The sequence below is a fragment of the Tenrec ecaudatus genome, chromosome 4 (assembly GCF_050624435.1).
Source record: "Tenrec ecaudatus isolate mTenEca1 chromosome 4, mTenEca1.hap1, whole genome shotgun sequence".
In the NCBI taxonomy this organism is placed as follows: Eukaryota; Metazoa; Chordata; class Mammalia; order Afrosoricida; family Tenrecidae; genus Tenrec; species Tenrec ecaudatus.
The window spans coordinates 22,674,076-22,687,014 of record NC_134533.1 but is presented as its reverse complement, the minus strand read 5'-3'; the positions used below and the strand labels follow the sequence as shown (position 1 = coordinate 22,687,014).

At 41.1% G+C, this 12,939-nt stretch overlaps 1 protein-coding gene across 1 annotated transcript; it reads left to right on the top strand.

The window, feature by feature from the left end:
- Positions 1 to 5,802: 5,802 nt before the first annotated feature.
- On the top strand, positions 5,803 to 6,747 carry LOC142446590 (olfactory receptor 4B1-like). The gene has a single exon (XM_075548339.1). It carries the CDS (start codon positions 5,803 to 5,805, stop codon positions 6,745 to 6,747), a length of 945 nt encoding a protein of 314 aa, XP_075404454.1.
- The last annotated feature ends 6,192 nt before the right edge of the window (positions 6,748 to 12,939 follow it).

Genomic DNA, 12,939 nt, shown 5'->3' with positions numbered 1-12,939 from the left:
CTTGAACCCATTTTTGCAGCCACTGTGCCAATCCCCTTTGTCCCTCAAATGCCTCCCCAAAGGCCTCCCTCCTTTTCACCGCCCCTCTACTTTAGCAAGCATGATGTAGTACCACGGACCAGTGAGTTCTTCTACAGATGGTCCCAAATGTCCATTTGTAAAACGAGGTGGTCGCTTTTTAAAGTCTTGTAAAATATCCGAATCGGTGTGGTGCCATTTGAAATGACCAAGAGAGCGTGAATGATTAGATTGGAAGTACATTTATCTTTACTTGAGAGCCATCGTATCAGTTCATCAAACTCTTGTTTACATACCTTTCCTCTGGTCATTATCCATATTCTGTCCTGCTCCAGTGAGTTTTATGTACTGGGCACTTTTTCTTTCTAAGCTTCTAGGTGAGTTGGCAGTGTGGGGAGACAAAAATATTTGTTGCCAGTTAAGTGGGGGAGTTATTGGGAATGGGATGGGTGGAGGTAGGGGTGGCAAGCACCAGCAGAGAAAAAATTTAATACAGCTTAGACACAGATGAGAGAAAAAGAAAAGGTAGATTTCAGGACAAAGCTATCAGGTATGCCGTTTTTTAGGAATGAAGTCTAGAAACATTGGATTCTAACAGTCTTCCTCTTCCCCCATTTCTTTTATTGGTCCTAGTACACTTTAATTTCACGAACAGATAAAAAATTAAATTCAAACATGATAAAAGATGTGTGTGGTGTAAGCAAATAAAAAAGTAAATAGTTTGACTCTTAACGAATTCTCCATTTACATGCTATGTCCCTACACATGCTATAAGGTTGTGGATTAAAGGGAATGGACTTTGGGATTAGGCTGTCTGGATAAAGATCTGGGCTCCAGTACTGTGAAACTATAGTCGAATTAGTTCACTTCTCTGCGTTTCTCTTAGGGAGCTCTTGTGGTATAGTGGTTATCCCTGGGCTGCAATCCAATCGGTTAGTAGTTCAAATCACCAGCCTCTCTGCAGGAGACACATAGCGCTTTCTACTCCTGTAAACACAGTCCTGGAAATTCGCAGGAAACTCTAGCTGTCCTATAGGGCCACTAGGAGTTGGCACCCCTCAATGACAACGAGCTGCTCCTGTTGGTGCTTCTCTTTATTGAAATATATAACAGTGGGGATAACAGCTACGCATAGGTTCCCTGGGGGCAGAGTAGGCTATGCTTCTGTACTGGGCAGCTAACAAGAATATGCATGTCACAGGCTTCTTGTGAGAATTTAAGGAATTCATGCAGAGAACTTACTTATAAAGTCACTGCCACATAGTAAGTATTACTATGCTAGCTATTATAACAATGCTAGCTATTATTGTTAAGCACAAATAATTAAAAATTTTAAGGAGAATATTAAATGGATACTTTTTGTATACTAAGATAGCCTATTGCTTAGTAGAAGATACAGACACACCAGCTGGAATTACAAAAGCACTTGCTGATCGCTGTCAAAGAGGTGTGATAACATCTTGAAGCAGCACCAGCCAAACCCAAACCCTGTGCCTTCAAGGCAGTCCTGATTTCTTATGACATTAGGAGAGAGTGGAACTGCCCCCCAGGGTTTCTGAGAAGCAGACTATTCCAACTTTCTCTCTGGGAGTGACCAATGGGTTCAAACCATGGAACAATCGCCAGTTAGCAGGCAAACACTTACGTTACTATGTTACCAGAGTTCCTTGTGAGAGCTCAAGAGGGAGTATATTATTCCAGGAGAAATGAGACTCTTCATGTATTCTAGAAGGGATGTAAGCACAGAGGAGGGCGAGGAGACACCTGGGGTTGGAACATAGTTGTGTAGCGTTCATTTGGGGAGTGACCACCAGTAAGGTTGTCAAGATCGACAATGGCCAGTTCAAGAAGGACCAGCTCAGAATGCCAGAATTGATGCCATGTGAAATGGGAAAGATGTTCATAGATTTTAAGTAGAGGAGTAACGTGATGGAATTGACATTTAAGGAGAGTCATCGATCTATTTCTAGTGCACTGGTAAAGAGCAGCACACAGACTGGACTATGAAAGGCATGCTTCAGGCATGGCAACTTAATTGAACAGATGTGGCCTTCCTCTCCCATAATGATTTATGCAGTGGTTCTCAACCTTTCTAATGCCATAAGCCTTTAATACAGTTTCTCATGTTTTGGTGACCCCTCAAACCACAAAATTATTTTTGTTGCTACTACATAACTAATTTTGCTACTGTTATGCATCAGGTGACCCCTGTAAAAGGGTTGTTCTACCCCAAGAGGGGTTGCAACCCATAGGTTGAGAACCGCTGAGTTACAGATTTGGAAGCCTTAAACAGGGTAACTATGAGTTGGAAAGAACTAGAAGTTAGTGTGTATGTGTGTGTGTGTGTGTGTGTGTGATTGAATCAGCAGTTTAAAATTGAGTTCAACAGCTTAGGCTTAGAAGGGAAGAGGCAAGGAGGGAGCATATGTTAGGGTTCTCTAGAGAAACAAAACCAGAATGCTAATAATAATATATAGTATATATGTATATATATATATATACTCATATACACACAGATTGATAGGTATATAACATAATAAATAGACAGTTAATCACGCTATAAAGTAGTTCAAATGGCTCAGTGCAACTCAATCCTGTGAGACAGTTGTGAGACACTGGCAGTCCTTCAAGTCCTCACGGCTGTCAGGTAGTCCTCTGTAGAGCAGTTCAGGCTCTCCAGGCACAGGCAGCTAGCAGCAAGGCAGGTCACCAACAGTCAGGCAGGTCACCAACAGTCAGTAAGGTCACCAACAGTCAGTCCCCAGCTCAAGAGATGTAAATTCCCATGGTTTGGTGAAACAGGTCTTAAAGGAACCTCAAATTACAGCGACACAGTCCACGGGTTAGGTGTCCCACAGGTAGTGCAGTTTGCAAATTGAGGCAAAGAACAAACAAGGCAGCAGCACACTCGTCCAATAATCAAAGAGCAAGAGACAAGAAAGGCGAGGCTGGCAGAGCCATTTATCTCTCTGCCCTTCAATTAATCTCACATGTGTTTATCAGCCAGGCTAGCACAGTAAACTAACTACCGCAGAGCACATCTGCCCATGGGAGGCTGTGTAGTGGGATTGAGTAATGTGGCATATGGCATGAGAGAAGAGTCTCTGAGAAGATGAGTGGAAGTTTCATGGGTCGGAAGGTAATTGTTGAGGTGGCTCAAATGAAAAAGAATATGAAGTCCATATTCTGAAATCCTAGTCATCTCTAAACATAACGACTTCTCTGTGCATTTCAAGCTGCTCATATAGCTACAAATGAACTATAAATGTAGGCCACTATCAGTGACACACATACTGTTGTATCCCCAGTCTTGTCTTTGCACTCATAGGTGAGGATGTGGTGAAAGGTGTTTCAGGAGGATCTTTATCATCTTTTAACCATGAAACTATTTGTCTTGCAAGGTGCTGAGATAGTGCCAGATGTTTCAGTCATGGCTTTCAATAGAACTTCTTTTACCTCACCTGAAACGTTCAACTCTTTAGTAGGCCTTCTCTTCCTGCTTCTGTGATGACAGATACCAATTTCTTCTGTGGTCGAGCATTTTTTTCCCTTTTCTCTATAAACCACAAAAACCAAACTCATTGCCATCAAGTCAATGCTGACTCATAGCGACCCTCTCAGACAGAGTCAAACTTTCCCCATGAGTTTCTGAGACTAACTTTTCATCGGAGCAGAAAGTACCATCTTTCTCCCTCCAAGCAGCTGGTGGCTACACACTGCTGACTTTTCAGTGAGCAGCCCGATGCATAACCTCTACATTCAATTTCTAGGGAATACACTTTGTCTGGCTCCTCTGGGTAGACAGTTAATGCTCCTTAGAGGCAAGGATGGTGAGCCTGGGTCTCAAGTAGGACACGTGTCGGGAGAGACCACTCCCTGGAGGTAAAGCAAAGGGGCAGCGAAAAAACAGGAGGGTCTTCAAGGAACTGGATTGACCCAGTCGCTGTAATAATGGGCTCAAACATAAGAACCATGGTGAGGCTGGTGCAGGATTGGACTGTGTCCTTCTGTTGTACACAGGGTCGCGGTGAGTCAGAAGCGCCTTGATAGCACCTGACAACAACCCCCAACCCCTTAGAAACATGGTTATGAGACACGTTACTTGGGGGTATGGGAAAACTGAGGAAATCTCTCTTTATAGACAAGCAAATCCATAAAGGAGGCAAATGGAACAGAGCAACTCTGCGCATGAAGACAAAAGAGCAGCTTTGCTATAGAAAGAGACAATAGTGGAGACTGTACAAGTCTTGCATCTGCAAGCGATCTTCCTAGACTAAACCCCAGCATTAGGTAAATGCACATTCTGTTGTGACATCGCTGGACCTAGACGGCCTGACCCCATAGAGAGAGAGGTTGCCTTTGGGCAAAGTGAAAAGAATGTTTGATGTAGCATCTCACTCCAAGAGAGGAAGGGGCGAGGAAGATCCATCCCTGTGTACCTACTCTCTTCTTGCAAATTCACCCAGTCCTCCTGTGGCCGGGTAGCCAATGAGACTAGGAGTGTTAGTACCTGCAGTTCCCCGCACATGGAAAGAAACTTAAGGAATGGGGAAGAGATGCTGCCCTTTAACTTCTAAGGAACAGTAAGTATTTAACAATCAGTTCTCCTAAAGGAAAAGCCTTGATTTGTAGTTTGCTGATGACCTGTTGCAAGTACTCCCTCTGTGGGCTGATGGTGATGTCAGGTCAATGGATTGAGAGTAGAGAAAAGCTGCGCAGTATGGCCTTTATTTGGTGCTGGCTCTAGTGCATCACTGCCTCCAACATTTGTAGATCTGACCCACCTCTCCTTGGACAATATTACTAACTGTAGAGAGGGTACACACAGTTGATTAATACTGCTGGTTTGTTCTCCAGAGACTTGTACTGGTCTACATTTCTATAATACACTCTGGGACGATTTACTTACCTTGCCAACTTTTCTACTTGCTGCCAATCAAGTAGTGCAAAGTAATACCTGATTACTGGAGTCGCTGGAGGGTTTAATCCCAGTTAAAGCATTGACTTGTTAATGGAAAGGTGGAAGGTTCTAATTCACCCAGAGGTACCTAAAGGAAAAACCTGGATATTTACTTTTGAAAAATTAGGCATAGACAATTCTGAGACACACAGTTTAACTCTGATACCAAGGGGGTCATTATGAGTTGGAATCACATGAGTGGCAACTAACACTAACAACAACAAGAACACTAACAACAAGAAGGCCATTTCACTATTGACTTGACTAGTTCCCCAAATCCAGACTTTACAATGGTGGACGAGAAAGAAAGCAGGATTCATATTTAGAAAGCCTGGTTCAGAATTCACCACTCCGTAATCTTGGGAATTATTATTTTTATTAATTTTTCTAATCTGTAAACTACTGTTCGGTTATTAACATCCAGTACTGAGTTGGCTAAATAAACTATGGAGTGATGTCCATTTGAAATTGTTTTATACTGTCTAATAATTGGAAAAAATGAAAGAATAGTTCTTTGCAGGACAACAAAGGAGTCCATAAATCATGCAAAGGATTAACCCATTCTATTAATAGAAAGGTTGCCAGTTCTAATCTAATTAGAGGGGTTTTAGAAGACAAGCCTTGCTGGAAAACCAGTTACAGAACCCCAGTGGAGTGCAGTCCTTTTCTGACATACACAGAGTAGTCTTGAGTTGGATTGACTCAACAACTGTGTTTTTAAACTGTGGTGGTGGTGGTTCATATGTTCTCAGTGAGAAGGATTGGGATTATAATTTTTTCTTGTTTGATTGTAGGCCTGTCTTTCCCTGGCTGCCTCATACCCCATGGGATCCACGGCTCATACAAGTAACGTGACCGAGTTAATCCTCTCCGGCATCTTCCAGGACCCAGAGGTGCAGAGAGCATGCTTTGTGGTGTTCCTTCTTGTGTACCTGGCCACAGTGATGGGCAATGGCCTCATCGTGCTGACAGTCAGTGTCAGCAAGAGTCTGCATTCCCCCATGTACTTCTTCCTTAGCTACCTGTCCTTCGTGGAGATCAGTTACTCCTCTACTATTGTCCCAAAGGTTATCACTGACTTGCTCACCAAGATTAAAACCATCTCCCTGCAGGGCTGTATAACCCAGATCTTCTTCTTCCACTTCTTTGGGGTGGCAGAGACTCTCTTGCTCACAGTAATGGCTTATGATCGCTATGTGGCCATCTGCAAACCCCTACACTACACAACCATCATGAGCCGGTCTGTGTGCCACTCTTTGGTGGCAGGTTCCTGGCTGGGGGGCCTAATTCACTCCATGATTCAGATCCTTATCACTTTCCGATTGCCCTTCTGTGGCCCCAATGTAATTGACCACTATTTCTGTGATCTCCACCCTCTCTTCAAGATTGCCTGCACTGATACCTTTGTGGAAGGCATTATTGTGTTTGCCAACAGTGGCTTGTTCTCTGTCATATCCTTTCTCACTCTGGTATCTTCTTACATTGTGATCTTGGTCCACTTGAGGAATCATTCCGCAGAGGGGAGGCGCAAAGCTCTGTCCACCTGTGCCTCCCACATCACGGTGGTCATCCTGTTCTTTGGACCTGCCATCTTCCTGTACTTGAGACCCTCTTCCACCTTCACTGAGGATAAACTGGTGGCTGTGTTCTACACGGTCATCACCCCCATGCTGAACCCCATCATCTACACACTGAGAAATGCAGAGGTGAAGAATGCTATGAGAAGGTTGTGGGGCAAGAAAGGGAACTCAGCAGTGGAGAGACAATGAAAATAAAATAAAATAAAAAACAACCTATGAGCAGAGTGATTAATCATGTGATTTGTTTTTAGTTAGTCATGAGAGAGTAGAGAGTTAACCTCTTTATGTTATATATTAGGGGAGCAATTTTTATTCTATTGGACTAATTAGGATCTATGCATTATGGCCAAAATTTTGGGTAATGTTTAATATTTTGCTGCTTTCCTTCATTTACCTCCAGTACTTCATAGTGAAGGTGCATAGATTTTAGAGGGAGACTACCTAGACTAAACTCCCCATGATTTTAGTAATGGTGTAATTTTAGATTCATTCATTTTTTTAACTTGCTGTGACCATGCCGTGGTGTATAGAAGTCTCATGGCATGTGGAGACAGAGAGGCTTGTGTTTTCCTTTGTCTGTCCTTACTAGTGTCTTCTTTTTCTTCTTTCCCTCCGTCTTTTACTCCTCCTTCGTTAATGCAAAAATTGTTTATTGTTTCATATAGCTAATATTTAAATAAGAATAACAAAAGAGGTACACAAATGGATTATGTTATAAAAGTTTTAAAATATTAAAAAGTAGTAAATAATACCTGACATTAGCAATAAATTGTCATCTAAGCTATTTCAGCATTGCTTCTTAATTGGTATTCTCACTTGCAATATTCTTTGCTTTTCCCCGAGCATCATTGGCTGTGTGAGTTAACCATCTTTTCACTGTAGAAGAAGGATCCCATTCCTGTAGAGGTAGGCCAATTAGACAATAGTCATTGTGTTTGCTACATTAGAAACAGGTGACTCCTGTGAACATACTATATTCATCTTTGACAAACCTCTTTCTGCTTCTGTTGGAGGTACAGTAATTGTTCTGACAATAGTTTTAGCTTTTTGAACACATTCAGGGATTGAATAATTCACTCATAATATCTCTTGGGAATTTGGGATGTAATAAAGAAGCTGAAATTAATGACAGTGTGTTACTATCGTTGTTTTGCATATTTTCTCTGTATGCTATGTATTTGCTTATTGAAGTAACAAATGCAAGGGAATTAAAATGTGTTATTTCATCTGAAGTACAATGAATTTTATGAAATGAATCAATAAGTATTACCAGTTGAGTTAGATATGCTGCCTGGTGACCAAGTGTGTACAAATGTGTTGGGGAAAGCTATTTGTTCTAGAGTCAAATGGGACAGGATCACCTTTTGTGGCTCAAGGTTGTGAAGCATGCTGACGGCTCTACCATGGGAGTTAACGAAGCAGTTTCGGGATTGTCTGATGCCTCAGATACACAGACACTTTGCCTCCTGCTCCCTGGGCACAGCTTCAGAAAACAGCCACTTGCAACTTATCAGTTTCTTCATGTTCCCAAACTTGCCCTTCCTACCCATCTGTGTATAACTCTACTTGAGTGTTAATGTTCCTTTGTATACTTTCAGTGGATTATTAATTGTCCTTTTGTATAATCCTGGCATTAGATAAAGCCTTTGAGACAGGGACAGTATTTCAGCCTGTCCTTAACAAAGCTCAGGACCCTAAGTAGGGACCCCATGCCCTAACCTTGATCTGTCTCTTTTGTACATGCGTTTTCTCTCTTGCAGATCAGACCCTCTGGAACCTGTTTATTTTGTAAGATAAGAGATCAATGAGTCATATGTGGAATCCCAGACAGTATGTTTTATTCTCATCATTTTTCACAGAGCTTAGTTGATTGCCTTGTTCTTATGTTTACTTAATTTTACTATTGGATATTTGAATTTGGATAGTGTGAATGAGGAACAGACTTTTAAATTTTATTTACATTCACATTAAAGTAATGTAAAATATTTTGAAATAATAAAATTTTAGATACATTGGGTTAAGTGAAATATTTCATAAATTAATTCCCCGTTTCATTATGTTTTAAAAAATCCTGATTTACTAAAACAAGTGAAAACTGAGAAAGGCAAATTAACATCTTGGGTGGTACATAGATTCATTATTGATATATTCTCGTACTCTGTGCTATCCTATATCACGTAACTGTACAATTTCCATTAATATTTTAAACAGGTTGAACATACCTTTGGGAAGTTCCTATTCTTCTAGGGTCCCTGGTACAGAAACATCTGCTTTAATTGCTTTGATGAAAATAAGTCTGTGTGCTTGAAGATAAACATGTGGCCATGTAGTTCAGAAGCAACAAATCCCACATGGAAGAAGCACATCAGCGTGTGACCACAAGGTGTCGAAGGTATCAGGTATCAGGCATCAAAGAACAAAAAATCATATCATTGTAAATGAGGGTGAGTTCAGAGTGGAGACCCAAAGCTCATCTATAGGCAACTGGATATCCCCTTACAAAAGGGTCACGAGGAGGAGATGAGCCAGCCAGGGTGCAGTGTAGCAATGATGAAACATACAACTTGCCTCTAGTTCTTAAATGTTTCCTCCTCCCCGCACCCCATCATGAATGATCCAAATTCTACATTACAAATCTGGCTAGACTAGAGGATGTATACTGGTACAGATAGGAACTGGAAAGCGTATTGGTTCTGTACACATTCTACATCTAAGTCTGTGAACTTGTAAAAGTGGAGTTTCTATCTCTGTAGCCCTTTCCTGGGCAATTCTGTGCTCTTCGATTTACACAGCAGTTTTTGCATCCTTAGGGACTTAAATCAGGTTCTTTTAAAACTTTCTGTTTCGGGGGGAACCAAAAGACGTCTGAAGGGTCAAGATAAGGGCATAATATAAGGTTTAACATAAGCTTTGGGCTGCATAGTTGAAACTCACTTAAAATAAGAAGAAATAGATGAGGGTAAAAGCACAAAGAAATATATGCCATAGTAATCTAATACCAGTGTTTAGTATTTTCTTCTCCTTCTCTATTGCCTTGTGCCAGATATCTTAAAGAATTGGAAGTGGGCAACCAAAGCACAATAATTGAGATCAAGATAGGAAGATGAGAGTCAGGAATAGGAGGAAGAAGTGGAATATATGGCTATTGGAATATATGGCAATTATGGAAGCTAACTGCTTCCATAAACAACTGCCTCCTTGAGATGAGGACTGGATGGTGTCCAGGTAACATTCATGAACATTTTGATCAAAGATTCTTTAGAAAGATTCTGATCAAAAGGCAGAAAATAAAGAACAAAGCATTTCAAGCTTTTATGGGCTCTGGATTTTATGGATCTACAGAGTGAGTGGATACCTGAAACCCGTGCCCTGTGATAATCTTTAAATCTTAAACACAAATAACTCTGAAGTCTTGTTAAAATTGAACATTCATTTACCTTCACTATTAAAAATATTGCTGTGAGCATCATGCTCATAAAGAATAGAGAAGAGATGCCAGTTTGTATACGAAGTAGTGCCTGACCCCACCCATGGTATTTTCAATTGCCTTGTGTGCCGTTAGGAGCCCTGGTGGTGTGTTGGTTACACATTGGGTTGCGATCCAGAAGGTCAGCAGTTGAAACCCCCAACAGGCCTTCGGAGAAAGCCAAGGCATTCTGATTCCATTAACCATTACAATCTTGGAAACCCACAAGAGCAGTTCTACCCTGAGCCCTAGGGCCACTATGGATCTGCAGTGACTCGATAGCAGCGACTTTGGTTTTCATTTTACATGCATGTGAAAACTGGAGAAGAAATAAGGAAGACAGGGAAATAATGGGTGCTTTTGAATTCTGGTGTTATTGAATATATCATGGATTGCAAATCTATTATGGAAGAAGTGTAGCTTCTCAGAAAGCTGAAGAAACACTGGAAACACTCACTTGACCATGCCAGGAAACCTGGAAGGCAATCACTGGGCCAACTTTCTGGAAGAGATACATATTTGTGCCCATTCCAAATAAATATGATCCCCAGAATGCTCAAACTATAGAAATTATCACTGATATTACACACAAATAAAATTTTGCTTACAATTATCCAAAAACGGTTGCAGCAGTACAGTGACAGGGAACTGTCAGAAGTTCAGTCAAGATTCAGAAGAGGACTTGGAACAAGGGATATCATTGCTGATGTCAGATGGAGCTTGGCGCAATGTAAGGACGACCCAAATTCTCACAACTGGACCAATAAGTAACATCACGATAAATGGAGAAAAGGTTGAAGTTGTCAAGGATTTTTTCTTACTTGAATCCCCAATTAGTGCTCATGGAAGCAGCAATCAAAAGATCAAAGGACAAATTGCATTAGGTAAATCTGCTGCACAAGAGCTCTTTATAGTATTGAAGAGCAAGGATGTTACTTTGAGAACTGAGTTGCACCTGACCCAGGTCATGGTATTCTCATTTGCATCATATGCATGTGAAAGTTGGACATTGAATAAGGAAGACCATAGAAAAATAGATGTATTTGAATTGTGGTGCTGGAAAAAAATAGTGGAAGTCCAAGGATTGCTAAAAGGACAAACCGATTTGTATTGAAGTAAGTAAGGCCTTAGAGCAGTGGTTCTCAACTTGTGGGTCATGAACCCTTTGGGGGTTGAAGGACCCTTTCACAGGGGTCACCCAATTCATAACAGTAGCACCATTACAGTTATGAAGTAGCAACAAAAATGATTTTATGGTTGAGGGGTCACCACAACATGAGGAACTGTATTAAAGGGTCGCGGCATTAGGAAGGTTGAGAACCAATGCTTTACCGGCAAGGATGGCAAGAGATTGTCTTACATACTTTGGACATATTGTCAGGAGAGACCAGTCCCTGGAGAAGGGTATCATGTTTGGTCAAGTGGAGGGTTGGTGGAAAAGAAGACGCTTGATGAGAAGGATGGACACAGTGGCTGCATCACTGGGCTCAGGCATAAGAATAATTATGAGGATGGTGCAGGAGCATGCTGCATTTCATTCTGTTGTGCAATGGGTCGCTATGGGTTGGAACTGCCTCAATGGCATTCAACAACAACATTCCAAACAACAACAGCAACGATCAAGCAGCATGCCATCAGCGTGGCAATCAAAGGAACTATTTTCTTCATCATATTTTTATATATTGGTTGCATTGGATTGTTTTGAATTTGTTTTACAGGGACACTGATTTTATGTATTTTGGGCCTTCTTGGCTTAATTTTCATTTCAACCACTTTCTCTTAAAATCTTTTTACTTTAAAACACAACAATTGAAGTAACAAAGCCCACATGGAAGAAGCACACCAGCTGGTGTGATCACGAGGTGCTGAAGGGATCAAAGAACAGAAAATCATATCATTGTGAATGAGGGGGAGTGTGGAGTGGGGACACAGAGCCCATTTGTAGGCAACTGGACATCCCCTTGTGGAAGCATCTCGGGGAGGAGACGGGACAGTCAGGGTGCAGTGTAGCAACGGTGAAACATACAACTTTCCTCTAGTTCATAAATGCTTCCTCCCCACCCACTATCAATTCTACCTTACAAATCTGGCTAGACCAGAGGATGTACACTGGTACAGATAGGAACTGGAAACACGGGGAATCCAGGATGGAGAATAGTTTCAGGACCGGTGATGAGACTGGCGATATCGGGAGGGTGGAGGGGTGGGGTGGGGTGGAAAGGGAGAACTGATTACAGGGATCTACATATAACCTCCTCCCTTGGGGACGGATAACAGAAACGTGGGTGAAGGGAGATGCTGGACAGTGTAAGATATGACAAAATAATAAACTAAAAATTATCAAGGGTTCATGAGGGAGGGGGGAACGGGGAGGAAGGGGGAAAATGAGGAGCTGATGCCATGGGCTTATGTGGAGAGCAAATGTTTTGAGAATGATGAGGGTAACAAATATGCTTTATATAATTGATGGATGTATGGATTGTGATAAGAGTTGTATAAGCCCCCAATAAAATGATTTTAAAAAGTAACATTTTTTTCTAGTTGATTTGCTACTTCTCTTCACTGCTACCCTATTAAAATTTTAAAAATATTTTCCTTTGAGCTTTCTAATTTTTCATTTCTGATAATACTTTACCTTTTCTTCTATTTCTCCCCTTATGTTCAATCAACTCCCATTTTGTTTTTTTATCTAATTTAATCTTATTCTTGTCCTAAGGTTTTTGTTTCTAATTCAATATTAGGAAAAGACTAAGTAGTGAAACAGAATTGGAAACATTTTTTCTCCAAGTGTAGTTTTTCCATTACTCTGTGCTTTCTTTCAAAACTAAATATTTTCTTGAGGATTGCTTTTAGCTAAGGCAGTATATTATCACTAGCGTGTCAGTGGTATTGATTTATCCAAAAGTTTCCTTTTT

What these genes read in the sequence shown, in the direction of transcription:
- LOC142446590 (XM_075548339.1), top strand. Translation starts at nt 5,803, where the DNA reads ATGGGATCCACGGCTCATACAAGTAACGTGACCGAGTTAATCCTCTCC.